Raw genomic sequence first — 16820 nt, 5'->3', positions numbered from 1 at the left:
GAGAGACAACACAACACACACAACACGAGGTCCAATAATAATAACTGTACTACGTACATATTGAGCCCCTTGTTTGGGAATCTCAGTTAGTTTATTGGAAGCCTCCTCTAAATGATTAATACTGACGTAGGTTTTCTATTGCGTTGATAGTTGAGTGGTATATGATAGATGAGATTCACTTCGCACGATTTGTGAATGGGAAAAACACGTCTTCACAAATTTTGGAGTGTAGATGCCCTCGAGCGGAAAATCATCGATTGTGTTAATATTCAATCTGTCATCGGAATGTTTAGCAGCACAATAGAAGAATGATTCACAACAACTTGACATAAATTCCAAGGTGCCGCCAGAATCGATTAAGTGTATTTGGAATATCACATAATTATGTATTATGTACAAGGACGATTCTTCTGATTCGATTTCAAGTTTTTCGGACAGTCTTCGTCTCTTCGTCACACTTCGACTGTGAATTGAGAAGGTTACGCAACTTGGAGTATTTTGAACTATTAAGATATCTACACTTGTTGATAACTGTTATAACCGGAAATCGTAACCTCTGTAGAGAGTTCGTCGAAAACCAGGAAAAATTATCGATTCGATTGGTTCTAGTGATCATTGTCATCAAACACGAACTCCGCATCAACATCACTCAAGGTTGACTAGCCAAGGAGTAAACATAAAGCAGTAGAATCACGTATGGCTTCCATGGAGATACGACCAGCCAAAGAAGAACTTTGTAAAGAATTTGAAGATCCAAATTCAAACGGTCGTATTGTGGAAACTGATCAAGAAATTCCACATGAGTTTACATGCGGACTTTTGTCTTGGCGTGCTCGATTTTTACAACGCTTCGCAGCGCCGAAGTGGTTTCTAGTATTCCAATGTTGGCTTGTTCTAGCCCAGGGGTTGATAGTATCTGGAATGACCGGAGTTGTTATATCTTCACTAGAGAAACGTTTCTACCTGAAGACAAGTGAAGTAGGAGCGATCACAGCTTGTTACGATATAGCGGCTGCTCTGATGGCAATAGTTGTTAGTTACTATGGGCATCATCACAAACCAAAGTGGCTTGGAAGTGGGGCTTTAATACTTGGAATCGGTTGCTTCCTGTTTGCGCTCCCTCATCTATTAGTTGGTGATTACGAGCCTGGTACAAGTGTTAGCGATTTTTGCGATCGTTCGCCTAATCCTTCGGCTTTATCATCTGTCAAATGCCAAAGCTCTATTTGGTATCACATTCTAGTCTTCGTGATTGCCGAATTCTTTATCGGTTTCGGGGCAACCCCGGTTTACATTCTTGGAACAGCGTTTATTGATGAAAATGTACGACATGCTACAAGTGGATTGTTTTTGGGGATTATGTATGCGGTTGCAGCTTTTGGACCTGCAGTGGGATATCTGCTTGGAGGACAATTCTTGAATATTTACGTTGACATAGAACAGGTGAGATTAAACTAAAAAAGTTGCCAATGTAAAAGTCGTATCATAACCGTTAAGATAACATTTGACCCCATATAACTCTTGTCTTTCAGCCTTATTATATTGTTTTCTTAGCAAAAGCGCCTCCACTTATCTTATAATAATATAAAGTAAACATATTATCGTATTTACCATTATGCTTTTATTTCATTGGTCTCTGTATGCTTAAAGAGAGCAGAGATATGGGGTGCTGGTGTATTTCCTATAATACTATTATTGGGAGCTTAACAAAACAAGAATATATAAGTGATATTAGTTACTGCTTAGCACCTAGCTTTCAATGTGTAGTGAACATTTAAGGGTGTTGATTGTTTATGTGCTGGGGGCATAAAATGAGACCATAGGGGAATGTGTTTGCAAGCAACCCTTATTAATTCTACCTTTAAATGAATTTCAAAAATAGCTCTGTGAGAAACAGGTTTGGTTTAAAATCATGCAACCAGTTTTGATTAAAAATGATATCAGTTTATTTAGAGTTTTCCCTTATAATGCTAGTACACATCACACAATCATTTAATTAACTGACGTCAGAGTAGATGTTGTGGGAGGTAATTTTTCTAGCTCACATGCATGTATCAAAATCACCACATGAACAAATATTTCAAGTGATAATCAGGATATTACATAAAAGAATAGCCCACAAACTGTGAGCAATACTTAGTCCAGGTGTTCATCAATATTTAATTAAAATGTTATCTCTTATCATGCAAACTAATAATATCTGAAGCTTGTTAAATATTTGAGAAAGGTGAAAAGAGCCTGACTTGCTGTAATTCATCTTTAAGAACCATATCAGTAAAAAAACAGAGGAATTTCATAACCATTATTTAACAACTGTTGTTGTTTGACATCCTAAGGAGCACAATATTTCTAAACTGTGCTTTGAATAACGTAAAAAAGGGAACTACTTGTCTACATTTGAAACTGATCTTTCCATGTAAAAATAAGGAATACTTTTTGTAATGGTTTTTGTTTTGTAGTTTGTACCCAGGGTGACATTTGGTGCAAAGGAGGGGGCAGGTTTACACCTAGTGAGGGCAGGGGGGGTGATATTATAATTAAAAAAGTCTAAGATTTAGTGATTTTTTTAATGAGAAAAGACTGTAATCTTAACAGTTGACAAACCGACTCAACTTGAAGGTTACCTTTAAATGAATGAAAATTAAGTACCACTTCAAGCCCTTCTCCCCGATCAAAGATGCAACATCCATTTTGCAGTATTGCCAACATCTTATTGTAGGAGGCACATACTCAGGAATTGCTGAGGGGGGTTGCACCGTCATTAGGTGTCATATGAAAACGGGATGTAACAACCCTTCAAAAAGAAATGCGCATTCCTGTTAAGGTTTTGCATACATTTTCATACTGGGATATTGTAATTATATTTTTCAGCCTTCTGGTGTTGACCTCAAACCCGAGGACTCTAATTGGATTGGTGCATGGTGGCTAGGATATGTCTTTGGTGGAACCCTGGCTTTACTGTGTAGTTTCCCTCTACTCATGTTTCCATACGAACTGCCAGGCACCAGGGAAATCCGTGCCGAGAAACAAGCACTCAGTGACACAGTTGAAGACCCCAACACACCGCACACTCTCAAGCAACTCCTACCAGCACTGCGAAATCTCCTGACAAATCCAACATTTGTCTTCCTTTCTCTAGCTGCAGCATTTGAAGGCTTAGCAGTTGGTGGATTTTCAACGTTTTTGCCAAAGTTTATGGAGGCTCAGTTCCGTATGACGGCTAGTGATGCTAGTTTCTATGCTGGTATTATCACAGTTCCTGGAGGAGTGCTTGGAATGTTAGTTGGTGGCCTTCTTGTCAAGAAAATGAATTGGACTTGTGGAAAAACTATCAAAGCATGTATTTTTATAGCAACTGTAGCATTTCTATTTACATCTATATTGCTGTTTGGATGTCAAAATAGAGAATTTATGGGGATAACGCGACCATATATGAACAGGTGAGTGATTTAGAAATTTCACTGTTGCACCATTTCAAGAAAATGTTAATCACCCCCCCCCCCCCCCCCCCCCTGCTTAGGTCCTTTACTTTGCTTGTCTTTCTATATGCCTCTCTCTTTCTTGGATAATGCCCTTTGCAGGGGGAGGGAGAGGAAAAATATGTGGGCCAGGGGGAGGGGGAAAGAGGGAAAAGAACGCCAGGGTTGCCTACAGGTAGGCTACCTTTTCTTAGTTTAGAGGTTTCATAGCCTTTTTAGCCATATTTTAGATGTCTGTTAGGTATGTCTGTCATAATGCATAAGTTTTACTTATATTTGCTGCCTTTTTTCCTCTCTAAGCACCAAGCTTGGTGGTAGCATGGATGCCCCGTGCAATCTTGGTTGTCGGTGTAGAGCGGAGGTTTATGCGCCACTGTGCACAGAGGATGATCAGATGACTTATTATTCAGCATGTTTTGCTGGTTGTGAGATTATCAACAGGGCACCTGGGAATGTAAGTGAACATTTCTTGTGCTTATCCATGTCAAATAGCAATAGACCATCTTTACTTCAGATGCATGCACAACATCATGAAAACGGTCCTAAAGAATGTTTATTAAATGGGTCCTCTATCAATCACCTGTATTTGTTATAATGTTTATGAGCCTTTTAATCCTACTGCAAGAAAGAGGCACTTTTTCCCCTGACAAAAAAGCTTCAACCTGATACGACCTGTAAGATGTCTTGACCCCCTCCTCAAGCCAAAATTTGATATTCAGCTGTCTTCAAATGAAAGATGAATTATGCTAGGAGATAGGTATAGATGTATATTAAAATGCTTTTATACTCTGTTTTATCGGCCATTTAAGTTCCCCCCAACAATATTAAAAAAATATATTAGGAAATGACCAGTAGGGGAGTGGGTATGCATCCAATATTTTATAAATGTTTCTGTATCATACCCCTTTAATATTTCTAGCCCTGTTTAAGCTCTGCTTCTTAGAAGAGGGGGGAGACTTTATAGGGGGAGGGGTGTATAATCAAAATTTTGGCTTTTATTAAAGGGGGGGTGGGGGTAAATAGAGGTTGTTTAATAACTGGATCATCCCTTGATCTGATCTCTATAGGTATACACCAACTGTAGCTGCTTCCTAGCAACAGGGAGCCGAGCCATTAAGGGGAGTGGCTGCAAACCAGACTGTTCCAATATCTACCCATTCATGGTTGGTCTGGCCTTACTTATGTTTACAACATTCCTCAATAACATTCCAGCTACCACAGCAACTCTGAGGTTAGTATGCTATTTTACTTCTCAAAATCAATATTTTCTTAAACCAATCAATCAACAAATCACAAAATCTGCAATATACCCCACCCTCCGTGGAGTTGTAGCTTGTTTGTTAGCTGCTTCAAGATTAGTAGTTACTACATTTCCCACAGCGTAAACTTCCTGAATTCAGACCTTATTCACACACCCTGGTTAGAAGCCAATTCAGATTTTCTACTTGCTGGGGCATCAATTAGTAAGTTCGGTCAGGGAGGTGTAGCTGGACTTCATGCCTGTCAAATAGCTGATCATTGCGGTCGTTTTATTTCAGATGTATTCCAGAGAGTCAGGGATCCTTTGGCCTTGGAATTCAGCAGCTGATAGTCCGAATACTCGCATTCATCCCTGCACCTATTGTTTTTGGCGCTGCAATTGATGTAACCTGTAGAATGCCGCAGAAGGATGCCTGTGATCCAGCAGCTGAAAGGAACTGCTTGGAGTATGACACAGATAAGTTCAGGTAAGGTTTTTGGTGTCCCTACCAATATTTACCATCCTCTGGGTTTCCTGGGTTGCCAAGATTTGCTAAGAGATGGTTCACAAGCATAATTGTGCCTTTGTGTGGGTGTGTGTGTTGAAATGGGGGGTAGCTTATTTCGCTATTTAGCGGACGATTTTCTCTTGGATATTTCCTTCTAGCCCACAGTGTTTTTCAATCTTCATTTATTTGAACAGACCTAGTTGGGTGACTTGGTTCTTTCAAATCCATAGGATTCAGGGCTTCCTGTTGCTTCATGCCTGCAAATTTTAATTTTATGCTTCTTCCAGGTACGTGATGTTGGCACTAGGTGGCACCTTCAAACTCTTGTCTGCAATTTCTTTTTTCCTCGCCTGGAAATACTACAAGCTCCCACCCAAGGACAACAAAGCTTTGGATAATGTTGTGGAGAATTCCATTGCAACAGAGTTGGAAAACACTGACGGCAGTTTATTACCAGGTGACGGCTCCCATCTTGTGCCAGCAACTACTATTTTAGAAGTGCAGGCCAATGGCACGGTTAATACGCACAGTCAAAATGAGGATACTGAACTTTAAGCTTACAGTCACCAGTCCTATATCCCTCATAACATACATGTGTAAACTATTTTGTTTTTGATTTCACTATTGAAATGGTCAACATGATAATTAGGGTAATCTTCTCTGAGGCCTTATTAGTGTTGCATTCACAATATATATATATATATATATGTCTGGGTTCAAATGTATAAATTAATGATAATCCAGTGAGCACTGTTTCAATGAATTTCAATAAATGATCGTTTTTTTTTTTTTTGCCTTGCACTTGGATCATGATTTTTTTTTTTGCCTACGAGAAAGTGCATATTCCCATGTTCTTTTGTTCTGAGGCAATAATGAAATCCTAACAGTCACTGGATATGATATATTATGTGCAAATTCCACGAAGGTATGAAATAAGTTACTTTAAAGGTATTGTCTCCTAGAAAATAGGCCCGATGTATGTCGACACTTTAAATAAGGTTGACTTGAACATGCACCAATTATAAACTGCTTTGGTTCATGTTAGGTTCGACGTATAGCCTTAACTTACTCCATGTGTGGGCTACATGTATGCTGTATGTCAATAATTGGACTGTTAAATTAAAATTATGAATGCAGACAGTAGTTATAAGTGGAGGGGCACATAAAGAATGGCTGAGACCTGCCTCCTGCCCTTCCTGAAACAAGTAAAAAAAATATATCTACAGCTATGAAATGAATTATGTGAATTAAAGAATGATCCACACACTCACACGTTCCTGTACATAGCATGTGGACATCTTAAAAGCTAGGACAATATTAAACCTTTTGCTGTTCAATAACGGAAAAGAGGCATTCATTTGTGCCAAACGTATCGTTAACGTGCATTGTTCGTTCATCAACATCGCACGAAACATCCTTAGCGTGACTCGACTTTCAATAACAATGATTGAATATGCGCGAACATTCAATAGAATCAACGGACAATCAATAACGCAATTGGGCATTCATTCGAATGGAATGAACATTCTTTTGCATGCAATCGAAAATTCAATTACGCGTTTGGACAATCATCAGTAGCGTTTATTGACAATCAGTCATGAAAAATAGAAAATTCATTAGTGCTATTAACATAAACAAATACAATCAACAAGCCTTTTCAGACAATCATCTAATGTGACATTCATCAATGTGGTTTGACAACCATGTATCCGATTTAAACAAACAACAAGGAAAAATAAAATTTCATTCGAGTTACTATTTTTCTCTTTTCTTTAAACAGAGGAACCCTAAAATTAAAAGAATTAATAGAACTATAAATTCTTTTTAACAAAAAACAAGACAAACAAACAACACTTTTTGTTTGATTGTCCAAACGTGAAATTGAATTTTCATTGCGCGCAAAAGAATGTTCGTTCCAATCGAATTGAATGCCCAAGTGCGTTATTGTTTCTCCGTTGATGCTAATGAATGTTCACGAATATTCAATTATTGTTATTGAAAGTCGAGTCACGCTAAATGATGTTTCGTGCGATGTTGATAAACGTACAATACACGGTATCGATGTAACTTTTGTCGCAAATGAATGTCCCTTTCCGTTAATGAACAGCGAAATGTGTAAAGAATGAAAAGGAGGGAGGGGGAGGGGTTGTTGTATATATTATTTTGGTCAATGTTTTATAGTGTTCTACAATAGCTTGACAAGCGATGTTTGTCAACTTTTCCCTTCCCCAACCCTTCCTTAGTATGGGTGTTGTCTGACATGAAAGCACCTTTTTTTCCCTGTGGTATAAAGTAAAATGGATTGTATGACTAGCCATAAGGGTGGATCAATGATGTTTTTTTTTCAGAGGGGTACTGTGGTACACAAAAAAACAAAGTTGATTAATTTGCAGCATGTTCCTTCTTTTAAGGAGGTTGCAACCCTCAGAATCCCTCCCTTAGATCTGCCCCTGCTAGGGGAAGGATTAAGGATTTGTAATCACAGCTGTTTATATCACAGGCTTACCAACCTCTCAGTCAGTCAATCCCAGTAACTAGCTCTAATATTTTCACGATTGATCACCTCATGTAATTGTCCTATAATTGTCTTATACCCTAGAATAAAGGTCATAATAAACTCTTATTGTTTTTGTGATGTGTATTTATTCAAAATAAGCGGCATTTCTAACGTTTGAGCATTTGAGGGATTCCGTTTGCGAGACTGGAGACTGCCTGAGAGGCTGGTAAGCCTGTGAGGTAACTCCTTGTTTCTGGACAAATACTATTTTCTTCTCATCCCCTAGACTTATTTCTATGTCAGATAAGGGATATTCACAGCTGAATAAAAAATGTTTCTCAACAAATCAATGGCATGACTGTAGGATAGTAGAATATTCATTAAAATGTTATACTCATCTCAAAGGTAGTCCAGACATGGGTTCTCTTTGCTTGGAGTTCTGGGTCCTCTACGCAATGGAATGCATGACTTCAGATGTTTTGAATGTCCAAAAACAATCAAGGAGTTAGTCATGTCGCCTGGTGAACAGATCACAAATACTATTAAGTATAACAAGAAAACATTTTTTTCTCGCATTCACCACAGGGAGACCCGGCTTTTTGTTCTGAAAACGAGGCTTCGCGTCCCTCGAAGGCTGTCGGGACTCGTGTCCGTGTGACGCAAACGAGAGCTAGACCTCAGTTTGGCATGTGTTTTCCCATTTTTGAAGAAAATCCAGAGTTTCCTTCAAAAGTGTGAGGTCTCATTCCCGTTTCTCCAGTCCATAACCATCAACAAGTCTTATACTTTCTTACTGTGTAGTTTTTGGGAAGTTTTTACGTAAACTTCCGCCGGATTTTGGGATTTGAAGTTCTCTTGTTGCTGAACGTGCTCCATTCTTTCTTCGTAAATCCAAGGAACTTATCTGATTACATAATTTTATATTCTCAAGACTTAAAAAAATGTCACAGAAAACGCCAATTAGTCTGATGAACGAGCTTGCCAAAGCGAACAACCTAAACCCTGAATACAATGTAATCGAAGAAACTGGGCCGGCGCACAAGAAAACATTCAAAGTGCAGCTGAAACTTGGAGACATTGGAATATGGGAAGGAATGGCGAATAATATCAAGCTGGCAAAACACAAAGCAGCCGAGAAGGGTCTTGAAAACTGTGGACTCTGTATGCCTGAGAAAAAGGTGGTTATTTCACGCCCTGTAAACTTGACACCGACCGTGGAACTTAACGGGCTTGCCATGAAACTCGGAAAAACAACGCAATACAGAGAACTACCCCCTAAACCTCTTTTGAATGCCCATACCGGCCAGTACACTAGTCCTATGGGATATCATAATGGTTATGGTCAAATAGGGTATTCCATGCCCACACAGCATCATCAGTTTAATAATCATTACAACAACCATTTTAATATGTACCCTAGAGGACCACCTAGGATTACAAGGGTCTCTTTAACTGTTGGGGAACAGGAGTTTATCGGAGAGGGTAGAGACAAGCAGAAAGCTAGACACGACGCAGCACAGAAAGCAATGAAGGTTTTGAGGGAGGAATTACTTACGCAGATGTCACAGTGTGGCATTGAGGTGTCAGGAGACTTGAATGAGACTGTATCAAATGGTGTTGATGCTGGCGATGAAGAAGACGAGTCCGATAAGTCTGAAATTAGCCAGGTTTACGAGATAGCCACACGCATGAAAATGATGGTTGACTTCCAAGATATGGAAAATGCCGGCCCAGCACACATGAAGAAATTCAAAATCAAAGCTACTGTGGGGCCATACATGACTGAAGGTGAAGGTAATAGGAAGAAAGATGCCAAGAAAGAGGCTGCAGTCAAGATGTTAGCTGAATTAAAAAAGCTTCCAGAGCCCCCTGTTGATCCAGAGAAAAAAAAGAAGTACCAGCGGCATGGGTTATACAATGCCAAGAAAGTTAAGCCCAAGAGTGATATTGATCCTACACTGAACTCTATAAGCATCCTTGGTCAAATACTGCAGCGTCGCCATGACCCTGCCCCTGTGTACAGCTTGGTTGAGGAGCGAGGCCACATGATGAAGAAGGAGTTCACCCTGAGGGTGAAGGTAGGGAGCCATGAGGCGCTTGGTGTTGGTCCCAATAAGAAGACTGCCAAGAAGAATGCAGCTGAGGCCATGTTGCAGCTTATGGGGTTTAGACCTACTGAGGGCGAGAAGGCGAGCCATCAGGTACTATTTTAAAGGCTCTGGATGCGACTTGTGTGACAAATATTTAAATGCTGCAAAAAAAAAATCTCAGTAGTGAACTGAACTCACTTAAATCTCTGGGTAATTTAATCCATTTTACTATTAAACATCTTCTTTCTATTGCTAAAGCTTAAAATAATATATATGGACAATGAAATTATCTAAAATCATAAGACATTGAATAAATTTTAAAACAACTGTGTCATGCAAGGCTGCCAGAGTCATATACACTCTGCATTACTTTTGAAACTTGTATCAAGTTATGTTTTACTAAATATGTTTGGCAAAGTCTACTCTTCTTCCTACGGGTTTTGTTTTCCTTCATAGTTTGAGATGATGGTGTCCCACCATATTGTTGAAATACTAGTTGTCCACTTTTTAATTCCATGTGTCCTTTTTGTCTCTGTATAGTGAGCATAATGGCATTTTAGTTTGTCTGGTCTTTTGGCTGATTAGTGATGTTGTATCCATTTATTGTAGCTTAATATGGTCCATAATGGAATGTGCCTTTGTGGTCTATGCTGACCTCCGTGTTTGTCTTAGTAACGCCATTGAGTCAGTTCAGAAGCGAGCCCTTTGCATCATCTGGCTAGGTGTATAACGCCCTGGGAAGGGCACAGATCCAAACATTTAGTAGTCGCTGTGTTGACACATGTAAACATTTTATAAGTAGGATAGGAATTGATAACCCTCTGTTTCCTCTTATGAGTAACAGAGTTTTTAAGTCTTCTGGTCCCTATAACCTAAGATCCAATCGTACCAACAACCCTGTACTTACTAATACTGAATGCTTCTCTAATTTGGTGTCTGTAAAGTACCAGCCTATTTGATAAGGCACTTTTCTTTGCTCATTCAATATTTATGTAATCAGCCTTTAATTCAGTCATAACCGTAATAGGTTTGAATAAACTCTATTATTTTATTGAGCCTAAGGTACTCAAGGCTGAGGCTGCGGACAAAGTTGATGCCACTGCATGTAACAGCCCACCAACAATCCTTGGAAGACAGCTCAAACCTGGTCTTCTACCTATGGTACCAGAGATAGCCAAACAGCTGGGCTGTGGTAATGGTGTCATTGCACCCATCGCCCAAGAAAAAGAGCCTATATCAGCACTACCACCCCCTGTCCCCCCTCCTGAAGGGGCGCTGAATAGGGCTCCAGGTGCGCCGATCACTACAGACCCTCCAAACCCTGACCGTGCTATTCCAGGGGTCACCACGCCTGGACCTGATAAGGTGATTGGGAATAGCTTTGAGAGCTTGATGAGTTTGGCTGAGAAGCATGGCCTAGTGGTCAAGTTCACAGATTACCCAAAGGTGAGCAAGTCAGGGGTTTTATTAGGCCCCGCCGGTCTCAACAAAGCGGTGGCTAAGTTTATTTGAACTGATGAAATGAAATTACTTCCACCCCCTACTTATCAATCTGAAAAGCTTACTCTTAAACTTAATGAAACCCCTGTGAGTTATCTGGTACTGAAGATATACCAATACCGTAGAATTTTACTAATTTGACCTCAGAGGGAAAATCTAAATCAGTTTCAGTTATTAGGGGTTCCAGTTATAAGGGCTGATAGAAACAGGTTGATAGCTATTTTTATTTACATCTACATCATTTACAAAGTATGTTTGTCACATTGAAGCATGGAAATCACTCAAAGATCATAAACAACTATCTTATTACACTAAATTTTCAGGTCACTTTAATTTCTTGAATTTCGTGATTTTAAAACATTCGTGAGAATAAAGTGACAAAATTAAGTGTCGTGAAAATTAGGATGTATGAAAATTGAGTGGTTACACAAGAAGCCTTTGGGGAAATATTGGCTCTTTTATAGAAACACCTTGTCTATTTAGTAGTCTAATGTACATAAAGTATGGTATGAGGTTGAGTTGGACTTGTATTTATAGATTTTTATAAAATTAAATTTAGCCCACACATCTTTTTGTTACAAATTGTTTCAGTTTTGATGACTACAGCAAATTTTAATTCCACTTGTTTTGGTTGATTTTTATTATCCAAAAATTGCTAAACCAAGAACATAAAAAGATATGGTTTTTACAAAAATAGGAAAATCACGAAAATAAAGTGTCACGAAATATCACCTCTCAAAATAACTCCTCTCAAAATAAGAAATTTTGACGACGTGAAAATTAAGTTTATGGTAGAAAAAAATCAAAATTGTAAGTTACTGTAGCAGAGTAGAATATCTCCAAGGGAAATGAAAAATAGGTTGTGTGTAGATTGTTCGCATCCGATGGCTTTATGTCTATTGGCTTTTAATCCAATTGCTTTGCGCCAATATACAATTTTCATGACATTTTTTATTTGAAGGATAATAAAGGAACTCCAGAGTTCCTCTCTGTGTGCAATGTCTCGTGCGTGCCTCCAATCACATGCTATGGGTCAGGAAAGACCATAGAAGAATCCAGAGAAGAGGCTTCTGCCAATGCACTCAATCCCTTGCTTGAACACAGGACAGAAAAGGGTAAGTTGTGCAGTGAAGTACAGTAAGCGTTCCCCTAACAGATAGTGATAGCTAGCACCCTCTTAGAACTGGAGCTTCAGAAAAAAAAAAAATACTAGTAATTCATTACATCTATGATATCTTGGTGTGATAGAAATATGCACTATTGCAAGACTGGAATGCATTTTATTTGGGATGGACTTCTAACAAATGCCAATTGTTTGGTCCGATACTAAGATGCAATACATAGATGAAATTGATTAAACCTAGTGAATTAAATTAAATACTCCACTTTAGCATAATGTCAACGAAAAGATCAGTGATTACATAAATCATCTTTTGTGGAGGGATATCAAAATGAGTACAATAGAGGTGATAACCTTCAAAAAGATTAGGTCACAGAAAGATTTGGATGTAGGAAACTGATCTGATTACATCGTATTTTTCACTGATTTATCGTAGACATGACATAGTGGGATATTTGGGTGGAAAATGAAATAAGTAAGTGGGGAGCAGTTCTAAGATTAGTTTTTCTTAGGATCAGTTTTCTTTCTTCTGGGGAAAATTCAGCCACAGGACTATATGTTTGACATGCTAAAATTATTTAGCAAGCCATTATTTGGATTTCCAATAGCATCTTTAGTAAAAGAGTTTACTAAACCCAATTAGATTATATTTGTCTTGTATTTTGTCCTTGATATTATTTGGCTCCTGTCTGCAGAATTCCCTCACCCTCTCCCAATGTGCATAGTAATTTTGTCACTGATAACATGTCTGGGCCTACATTATGCAAAAATGGAATTTAATGGACACAATATCAGCATAGTTTCAGTTGAATATGCAAAACATTCCCTAGCAATGTGCAAGTTACTGTGCTCAATGTGTATGATGTTATTAATTCACCTGCTTTTGTGACCACGTTCAGACCCTTTTTACGTGATGGGGCCCAATTATTATGCTAAATTCAGACTGCCACGTTTTACAGCTGCTATGGAATAAGCAGAAGTTGTAAGTATGTTGTTGCACGTGGTGTCCACAGGGTTCAAAATGACAGGACAATTTGGCCATTGCCAGAAATATTGTGATTATAGAAAATTAACAGTTCTGGTCCAAATAATCTCAACTTCATTTCGCTTGACTTTCAGAGATTTTGAACCCTAGGTTTTAGAAGCTAACTTGTATTGTATGTTGTGCTTTCATGCTTTTGCCATACTGCTATAGCTTCCTCAAAGCAGTGTGTACATGTCTTTGTTAAATGTTATTTTGATGCTAAAGTGCACATTCACTCTGAGTATCTTCTGTCAGATATTGTAGCTGAAATTGTTTTTCCTGAACAAAAGGAGTACTTAATGCAACTCTACAGCAGTTCCTCCATTTTTTGGTCAATTATATTAATAAATTTTTTAACAAACATGGTTCCAGGGTGCAAAGATTAAATGTTGGCCTATAGGTTGAAAATAAGTAATTCTGTCAGATCCTTTCCTTGTTATACTCAAAATTTGTTTTCATACTGGTTTAGTTTTTAAATCTGTTTGAAGTTTCCATATCCCTACTAGAGTGAGAACAGCCCTGCCCAACAGCTTTCTCATCCGAAAAATGACTTTCTGAATTCACCCTTGATATTTTTAGTGGCGAACACATTTTCAAACTGGTTCTGGTTAACACACTCATTTCTTTCTTTAACCTGTAAATTTCCATGTATTGAAATCATCAGTTTAGCTGTCAGAGAGTAACACAGCTCATGTATACTACTAGTTCAGTTTTTGGCAAAGGGGAAGTCAGGAAGTAAATGCTTTTGTTTATAAATGTAAATGACTGACTTGGGGAAATTCACTTGCAGACGTGACGACAAATCTTACAATACTATTGGTGTGAAGGTACCAAACTGTTAGCAGTAGCTTATTGTAAAAACTAAGTCTAGTAGGCTGTATCATATGGGCTAGGCATCAGAAGATGTAGAGGATATTATTAAGCTTGGTAGTAACCATGGTATAACCATTACGGGATCTTAATGAGCTTGGTCAGTTACTCTCCTATTTCCCCCATTATTTATCAATGTTATTAAATCCTGTAAAGAGCATCTTTTGTTTTATGAAAATAAATGCATGTATTTTTTTATAAGGGTTTACCGTTAGCTCTGAGAAAGACTGAGCTCATTAAAGATGTCACACTTTCAAATGTGGCTGCCATATGTTCCAGAACATCTAAAAAAACGCCAAGGTTTTGCATCTTACAGCATGTAGTTGCTATCACCAAGCTTTGTTAATTGGCATCCTTAAAGGGAACAAATGGCAACCATTATTTGGTAGAAGCAAGGAGGTTTTACAGTATGACAACAAACTAATTAAAAGAATTACCTCCCTCTTTGGGAAAATCCTAGATCCTTTCCTGCTGTGATTTATTGGCTAATTTTCTGAGGAATTTTCTGAGAAATATTTTTAGACAAGGTAGCATGTCACACTCTAAAGCCTTCTTGTTATATTTCTTGTCAATTACAAAAAGCTCTAGTAACCCATGATTTGTGGTGTTTTGGTATTTTGGATTGTTTGCTCTTTCACTCCTAACAGTGTTGTCATCATTGTCACTGCTCCAATAAGCACATTAAAAATATTGTACAATAATTTAAAAGACCGTCTGCTGAAAATTTTCCACTTAACAATTAAGTTATTGCTGTATCACTTGTGAATGATCGAGAGCCTTCAGTTACATTTATGTAAACTCAAGATTTAAAGCAGTTTGCCTTTTTTATATTGCTCATTCCTTTATTTCTATAATCATATCTTTTAATTCATTAAAATGTGATTTATGTATATATTTTTTTCTCTGAATCTACATCTACTGCATTTTAAATATAAATTTGATTTTACTCTATGTAAAGTAGTTGTCCCTAGATCACTTTGAGCTTATTGGAGCATTTGTCAATGAAGATATACACTACATGACCTCACTAAAGAAATTCTTATTTACTATTTTTATAGTTGCTTTAAGTAAACCCATGAGCAATGGTAAAGAAGACCTGAACACGGAAACTACTGCTGATGTAAATAAAAAATCATGTGCAGATGGCAGCGACAGCTTAATTGGTACCACTGACCCAAACTCTCCCAAGCCAGCATCAGATATAGAACTTGAAGGTGTGACTAGGGACTTCCAGGACAAACATGCTAACTGTAAGAAAAGTAAATCACAAGATGGAAATGAAAACACTAACATAGAACTTGGAGGTGTTACTACTGACTTACGGAACAAAGATATCAACTGTTTGGAAAGTAAATCACAAGATGAAAATGAAAACATAGATATGACTACTGGCAAATAAACAAAAATATTAAACAACAGACTCATGGTCAAACAAAATCTGACGAACAGATGAATGATTCAAGCTGTCACACACAGGGGACCCAAAAAAATAATTGATAAATCAGAATTAAACAACAACAAAGCAAAAAAATTGCACAGTTTTGAAATATATATACTTCCTTTAATTTTGGACTGCAAATAACTTTATGGTAACCTTCTGTGGTTTAGCCTAGATAATGGAGATGGATCTATGAATTTAATATGCTTGCATGCCTAAGATGTTATTAACATTTGAAACAATTGTAGATGTTTATGGTTCTGTAAACTTCATCTCCATTAGAGTTATTATGTTAACCTCTTGGAAATCATTTCATAGTCATTTTCACATGTTTTAAGACATGCCTTTGATAAAAGGACAAGGTGTATTCTTGACCATTTGATTGCTCACATTGCCCTTAAATATGCCACATAAGTCAGAGATTGATAATATTATGTTATCTAAGCCTAGATTCCAATTAATAAATAGTCTTTTTATTTGTATCCAAACAGATGCAACCATGAACATATATAAAGCCCATCTGGCTCTTGACATGTTTCAAGAAATATCTCCATTCTAAGAAATGTTTAAAAACAGTCATAAAAAAAACTCATTATAACTACACCTTGAACCTACGTCAGCACAAAGACATGTCCTAGAACTAATTTTTGGCAATTCTTGCACTACCTTCCAAGACATTCCAAAGTGTGAGAGAAAGTCTTTGGTCTGTCTTGGACTTGTCCAAGAAATGCCAACCTTCATGTTTGTTTTGGTGCAGTTTTCTTGGAACATATTTCTCAGTTCATCCTTTATACCTGGAATATCAGTACATCAAAACCAACAAGAAGGAACCATTATGTAAAAAAAAAAAGCTTTATATTATATAGGGGATATTGTGGTACTGTATTTACCCATGCTCTATATTATTAATTTAATAGAATACAATAGTGCTCTGGCAGTGATATATTGCAGTTACCTTATGCTATTAGAAGCTGAGGCTGACTCTGGTTGAATAACCAGTGTAATTACTGTATTTTGCCTTTGTATTATTGGATAAATGCAATACCTTGAAATA

General features: G+C 37.7%; 2 protein-coding genes across 5 annotated transcripts; both read left to right on the top strand.

The window, feature by feature from the left end:
- On the top strand, positions 1–7857 carry LOC5508104 (solute carrier organic anion transporter family member 4C1). Its single transcript, XM_032376892.2, has 6 exons — positions 1–1443; positions 2872–3440; positions 3780–3933; positions 4547–4710; positions 5018–5206; positions 5515–7857. Exons 1-6 carry the CDS (start codon positions 697–699, stop codon positions 5780–5782), a joined length of 2091 nt encoding a protein of 696 aa, XP_032232783.2. The 5' UTR covers positions 1–696; the 3' UTR covers positions 5783–7857.
- Positions 7858–8357: 500 nt separating this feature from the next.
- Positions 8358–16820, top strand: LOC5508105 (double-stranded RNA-binding protein Staufen homolog 2). 4 transcript variants are annotated; one of them, XM_032376894.2, is made up of 6 exons: positions 8358–9925; positions 10871–11260; positions 12276–12429; positions 13334–13416; positions 14249–14285; positions 15387–15558. In XM_032376894.2, the coding sequence occupies exons 1-4, from the start codon at positions 8666–8668 to the stop codon at positions 13405–13407; spliced, it is 1878 nt and encodes a 625-aa protein (XP_032232785.2). In that variant the 5' UTR covers positions 8358–8665; the 3' UTR covers positions 13408–13416; positions 14249–14285; positions 15387–15558. The 4 variants fall into 4 exon arrangements, with proteins under 4 accessions (XP_032232785.2, XP_032232787.2, XP_001628701.3 ...); XM_032376896.2 differs by lacking the exon at positions 13334–13416; XM_001628651.3 differs by lacking the exons at positions 13334–13416; positions 14249–14285 and having other exon boundaries at positions 10877–11260; positions 15387–16820.

The sequence above is a fragment of the Nematostella vectensis genome, chromosome 11 (assembly GCF_932526225.1).
Source record: "Nematostella vectensis chromosome 11, jaNemVect1.1, whole genome shotgun sequence".
Classification (NCBI taxonomy): Eukaryota; Metazoa; Cnidaria; class Anthozoa; order Actiniaria; family Edwardsiidae; genus Nematostella; species Nematostella vectensis.
Note: the sequence above shows the minus strand (reverse complement) of the source record. Positions and strands in the feature narration are given on the sequence as shown.

Bases quoted from the DNA above. Each gene is read 5' to 3' on its own strand.
- LOC5508104 (XM_032376892.2), top strand. From the start codon at position 697: ATGGCTTCCATGGAGATACGACCAGCCAAAGAAGAACTTTGTAAAGAA. The intron at 3,441-3,779 runs GTGAGTGATTTA...TTCCTCTCTAAG, and splicing joins ACGCGACCATATATGAACAG to CACCAAGCTTGGTGGTAGCA. The intron at 4,711-5,017 runs GTTAGTATGCTA...GTTTTATTTCAG, and splicing joins GCTACCACAGCAACTCTGAG to ATGTATTCCAGAGAGTCAGG.
- LOC5508105 (XM_032376893.2), top strand. From the start codon at position 8,666: ATGTCACAGAAAACGCCAATTAGTCTGATGAACGAGCTTGCCAAAGCG. The intron at 9,926-10,870 runs GTACTATTTTAA...TATTTTATTGAG, and splicing joins GCGAGAAGGCGAGCCATCAG to CCTAAGGTACTCAAGGCTGA. The intron at 12,430-15,386 runs GTAAGTTGTGCA...CTATTTTTATAG, and splicing joins TGAACACAGGACAGAAAAGG to TTGCTTTAAGTAAACCCATG.